General features: G+C 25.7%; 1 protein-coding gene across 1 annotated transcript; it reads left to right on the plus strand.

Annotated features, from left to right (window-relative positions):
- Positions 1 to 2,349: 2,349 nt before the first annotated feature.
- EIN_150300 (glycoprotein FP21 precursor, putative) lies at positions 2,350 to 2,826 on the plus strand (the record flags this gene model as incomplete). The annotated part of the gene is made up of 1 exon (XM_004257906.1): positions 2,350 to 2,826. The coding sequence occupies one exon, from the start codon at positions 2,350 to 2,352 to the stop codon at positions 2,824 to 2,826; it is 477 nt and encodes a 158-aa protein (XP_004257954.1).
- Between the last annotated feature and the right edge of the window lie 3,550 nt (positions 2,827 to 6,376).

Here is a 6,376-nt window from a genome sequence, read left to right on the forward strand (position 1 = left end):
CTGTTTCAATAACATCTAAAGTAGTTCAAAACAATGAAGAAATGGTTTACGACAATCCTTTAATTTAAGTTTTTTGAATTTACTTCATATTTAAAACCAACTCAAAAATAAATTATAAATTGATTATATCAATATAATACACCATAATTAATTATTATAATTCATTGAAATGAGATTATTGATAAGGCTTTTGATAAGAATATATACCCCAACTTAATAAAACGCATTTGTTATCTTCGATTATACATAATAATAATTATAAAGCATATTTAATACATGTTAATAGCATGATTAAACACGCCAAATTATATTTTTTTATAAAATGAATGTGAATTTGGACTTTTCGATTGGTATTATCAACGATTATTACGATTGTTACTTGATATTAATTAATATATTTTTATAACTCAAAATCGTCATCGTCTACAGATGATACAATGTTTTTATTGTTTAAAAACACAAGATATATAATAAAATATTAATGTTTTGAATACGTTTAAATCTGTTAAAAGTTTTTTATATTATATCTGATAAGGTTCACTTTTCAAAAAAATGTTTATTTATGCTGCAACCATGATTCATCAAATTAATCCCATTAAGGGCGAGTTAACATTTTTTCAAGTAAATAATCAAAAAAAGATCGATTTGGTTGAAAAAAAAATCTTTTATGTAATTATGGTTTTTATATTATTATTATTATTATTATTATTATTTTAGTTTCAGTTTTATTAAAATTTTAATTAATACAAATATAACATACTCATGAAAAACCAAAGTCAAAAATGTTATTGTTTATGTATTTCAAAAAAAAACGTGTTTCATAACTCGTACTTTATCTAAATTTGATGAACCCTGCTACAACATTATTATTGTTTTTTTAACCCTTCCGGTACCAAAAATTTCCAAAAATGTAAACTTATTTATATATTATTCATTTCGAGTGTATATTAGAAAAAAATAATGCAAAAACGCTTTAAACTTTTTACAATTATGGGGAATACCAGGAAACAAAATTAATAATATAAAATAATTTAATTTACTACAATTTAATAGTAATTTTTAACTTACAATCGCATTTTTGTTGAAAAAAGGTTCACTTTTTCTGTGAGGAAAACTTGACGACTTTTCCTGTTATTATTTTCAAGTTTATTTTTTTTTCTTTTTATATCAAAAAAATAGTGTATAGTATATTAAACGATACATTATAAGTCTTTCTAAAAACAGGGTTTTAAAATAAGAAAACGTATCAAATAAAATTCTGATAAAAAGTTATTCATTCAAAAACAAGGGATACGCCATACTTTAAAAATACTAAAAGTAATTATTTTAATTAAGTTTATATTGTAAATGTTTTGATGTTTTGTAACTAACGTGTAAAAATGTTGATATTTTATTGAATTTTGATATATGTAACAAACAATCAAATATTATGATATTAGTTGTACAACCACACTGATTGTTAGAGTTTTCACATTATAAACTTTTGTTGAGAATCATATGTATACGAGATATATTGACATATTTTTCTTCTTAACTATCGTTTTAAAAAAATCGTTTTCATTACACAAAATAAACCAAATGTATATAAACAACATCGCGAACTTTTTCACGTTTATAAAAAAGAACCTTTATATACATTACTTTACATTATTATAAAATATATGTTATAACTGATTTGTATGACACAACTGTGTTAGACTTTTAATTTATATAATATACAAAAAATAAAACGTGCAAACTTTTTATATATTAAAAATATTACATCAAACCAGAACTGAAAACTATAATATTAAAACTAAATAATGTTTTATTTAGAATAACTTTTAGTTTACCGATTTAAGTTTATATTCATTTGTATGAGTGTTATAACAATCATATTTCTGGTATTGGAAGGGTTAATGCACAATTATAATTAAATTTGGAGCAATTGTTATAATAATCTTATTACACAACTTGTTATTATTGTGTAATAATGGTTATTCAAAAACAACGTTAAATGTAATATTAATTATATTATAATAAATAAATAATAACAAAATAACAAATTGAATATTGATAATTTATTGTTATTATAAAAAACTAAATATTATATAATAACAAAAGATAATTTATAATTATATTAAATAAAATTTTCTAGTTTGACAAAAATTCTATTTAGCTTTTTTTTCAGAACCGATTTTAGTTATTTTCAAATTATCCTCACACATACTATTAAGTTATAAAACAAATTTTATATTTTTACAATAATGAAACTTATAAAAAACAACACCAATATGTATTGAGGTTTGACTTAATCCTCAAAACGTTCATCTTCTATTTAAACCGAAAAATTGAACTTCAAAACACCAAATGGCTCAAAACGTTATCTTGAAATCATCTGATGGCAAGCTCTTCACACTCACTGAAGAAGCCGCAAAACAATCAAAACAAGTTGAGAATATGATGAAAGAGAGAGCGAATGCCGAGGAAGCAATTCCATTGTTGAAAGTCGAAGGCACTGTATTGGAAAAGGTAGTTGAGTGGTTGAACTTCCACAACGAGCACCCATTGATGTACCCGGATTTTGTGATTGGCGATAGAGACAAAAACGCGGATCTCCACCCATGGGATGTCAAATTCTGTGAGTCACTCGAGAAGGATATGCTCTTCGAGATGTTGAAGGCTGCGACTTTCATGAACATTGATATGCTCGTTGAAGCGACTGCGAAAACTATTGCAAAGAATTTGGTTGGGAAAACCGTCGAACAGATGAGAGCTTATCTTAACGAGGAAAACGATTACACCCCTGAAGAAATCGAAGAGCTCAAAAAGAAGTACGCCGATTAAAGTGTTGAAATAATCTTCAATTTAATCATTTTCATTATTATTCTTGATGTGATTTTTGTTATAAAAAAATCATTTAAATTGTAAAAACTTCATTTAAAAGCTATTTGTTGTAAATACATAAAATAAAAATAAAATTAAGATTTTGAAAAGAACAATTATTATATAACTATTAACATAATTAGAACGTATCGAATCGTCGTAACGCATTTATTTGTTTACGTGGTACATGATTTCTTTTTGAAAAATAGAGATTTTTTTTCATCTTTGTATAATTAATAATAATAATAATAAAATAAAATAAAAATTATTATAATATGTTTATTATAAAATAAGAAAAAAACACATAAACTTAATAATTACAGATGGACGAAGCATTACAAACACTTTCAACACTTTGTACGAACACTTCAAAATCAATTTTGGATTTACTCAACAGTAGAGTTGAAGATAATTTTGTAGATAACAAAACACTTAACATAACACAACGAATTGAAAATGCGGAAGGGTACTTCGATAGACTTGATGAAACTTATGAGAGGAATGAACATATTAATATTTCTCTCGAAACAATTCTCACCAATTTGAAAAAAATCGAAACAAAAATTCAAGATGAGATGACGAAATATTCGATGCACACATACACCACAAAATTAAATGAAATATTTAATTTGCAAGTTGAACTTCTCGAGGAACAATGTGAAATGAATACAAAGCCGTTTGAGGACGAAATTGCAAAAATAGTACAACTTAAAGATGATCGAATTAACGAATTGAAAAAGTCCAAACGATTTAAACAACAAAGTAAAACCCCATTTTTAGAATACATCACATTTGAAGAAAAAGAAAGTTTAGAAAAGTTGTTTAATAAGACAATAAGAAGTGTCGTGTTTGATAGTAATAGAGATGACTGGTCACAAAATACTTCTGTTTTCGATAGTAAAGTGATGGATAAAAAGAATTTATGCTTTTTAATAGAAGACACAAATAACAACAAGTTTGGAGGGGTGTTCACTGGAAAAATAGATCAAAAAGATTGTTGGCTAAGCAGTGGGAGTTCTTATATTTTTTCTCTTGTGAGAAATGATATTTTAAATCCGGTAAAGTTTGGGAAGAGTAAAAATATCAGTTGTGAAGAGTTTTATTTGTGTACAAAAGAGAGTGATTGTCTATTTGGATTTGGGTGGGGGTATGAAGTTGGGGTCTATAAAAAAGGCATAAAAGGTAGCGAGTGTAATCAATGTAAGTATACATTTACGGCAGGTTCAAATGTATTAACAGATGATTACCACTTCACACCCAATAGTGTTGTTGTATTCCAATTTAGTTGAATTAATTACACATTTTTATTTTGGGCAGTGCCACCAAAAGGTATATTTTTATTGGAAGTGAATTTCATTTAAACAATGGGAAGGATTTGTGGCCCAAAAAAATCAAAATTTTGATAATTACCATTTTTAAGGCGATCACGGTTTATTTGAAAATCATCATGAAGTGTGAAAATCACTATTAAAAAAATTCACAGTGATTTTTGCACTTTATTTATATGGTGATGATTTTAAAAATATAACAAAGAAAATAATGGATTTTACTATACACCATGATGATTTTTAATATTAACCATCTATTTTACTAATAAAAAAACACATATTATTATTTTTCAAATTATATATATAGTATATATAATCAAAATATATTAATTATTTTGCTATCGAAAGATCGTTTCATTTTTTAAAAAATTCAGAAATTAAAATACGGGTACTATGTTTCATCCGCAATCCCAAATATAAATAGAAATAGTATATTTAAAATATCCCATTTTTTAAACTAATAAGTGACCAATTCAAAACAATACAAATTTCAAAATATTAAGTATAATAAACCCAAAATTACAGGAAAAATGTTACAACACCAACTGTCGTTTTATTAAGTTTTAATAATCATTTTCAATTTGTATAACAATTCAGATAACAATAATCAATCAAATATTTTAAGATTATAATTACTTTATATAAAAAACAAATTAAAAATTCACCAGTTCTTAGGTTTAAAATTTACTACATACAGTTAGTTTCAAATTAATTTAAAAATGTTCAACAAATAAATATGATTGTACCAAATAAAATAAAAATATTATCAAAATAAATTTAAAGTGTTTCACAAAAAAAAAACAAAAATGTACATTTTTTAAATGTCTCATAAATAATTATTATTGTTTCAAATAAAATTCTTTTTGTACAAATTTAAATTAAAATTGTTTCAAAATTGACATTTTTTGTTTCAAATAAAATTAACAAAAAATGAAAATTATAACTTGAATAATTGGCAAATGTTATAACTTCTAAATATATTTAACAAAATAAATGAATATATAAACACATGTTTAAACTTTATAATAAATATGAGTGACTCTATCGAATATGTGCCTAAGTCTGAAATTGCATTGTTCAAACAACCTTTTATAGGACCTTTATGTAAACCTCCAAACACTCCCCCAAATGTTTCTCCGGTTACTGAAAGTACACTTTTAGAACAACAAATCAATTATCATCCTCAATTATCTTCTCAAATGGAAGAAGACACTAAAAAAACACCGAAAAAGATGTTACAATACTCTCACGGATGAACAAATTTCATATCTCAGAGAGTTGTATGAAGAAAATGGATTGTCTCAATCCGTTGATTGGTATGTAAATAAAACCAAAATACCAACAGAAAGAGTGAAATTTTATATTAAAAAATTGAAAGATGGAAGCGATATAACAAAGAAGAAGATAGGAAGAAAACCAAAATATACAGACGACATGTTGAAAGAGGTAACTTCGCTTCTTTGTCTACAAAATATGTCTTTGAGGCAAGCCAAAAAGGCCTTGGCAGAAAAAAATTACGATATTTCTGTATCTTCATTAGACAGGTACATAACCAATGAAAAATTGATGAAAAATGTCAAACTAGATCCTCTGTCATTTACAAAAGTGTCAATACGAGGAAAAGTTGCCAACACATTAGAAAATAAAGAACTATGTGTCAACAGATTGTTAGAGTTGAAAAGTTGTCATAAAGCCGGATTTGCTGTTGTGTTTGTTGATGAATCTCATTGGAAATTGGGTAATGTAAAAACAAAACATTGGGGTTTAAAAGGGAAAAAACATTTTAGAATTTCTCCCCTGTCGACATTCAATATTAGTTGTATATGTTCGATTGCAGAAAGTGGAGACAAATTTTGCAGGGTGTTTAACCAAGTCGTTGATGGAGATATATTTTCTGCTGGATTTAAATTGCTTGTTGAACATTATATCTGTTTGCTTGGAAATGTCGTTTTTGTATTGGATAACGCTGTGGTACATCAAAAAGAAATCATCAAGATTGCAGAAAATAGAGGCTGCAGAGTTCTTTTTAATGCTCCATATTCTCCAGAGTGCAATCCGATTGAAAACATATTTGGTATATGGAAAACTAGAGTTGGTAAACTCGAGAACAATGATTTAAAAGAACTGTTAAAAATATTGGAGATTGTTTTGAAAGTATCGAAAAGTTTGATGTCAGAAAAGTT

The sequence above is a fragment of the Entamoeba invadens genome (genome assembly GCF_000330505.1).
Source record: "Entamoeba invadens IP1 unplaced genomic scaffold scaff_1105074726367, whole genome shotgun sequence".
NCBI lineage: Eukaryota > Evosea > Mastigamoebida > Endamoebidae > Entamoeba > Entamoeba invadens.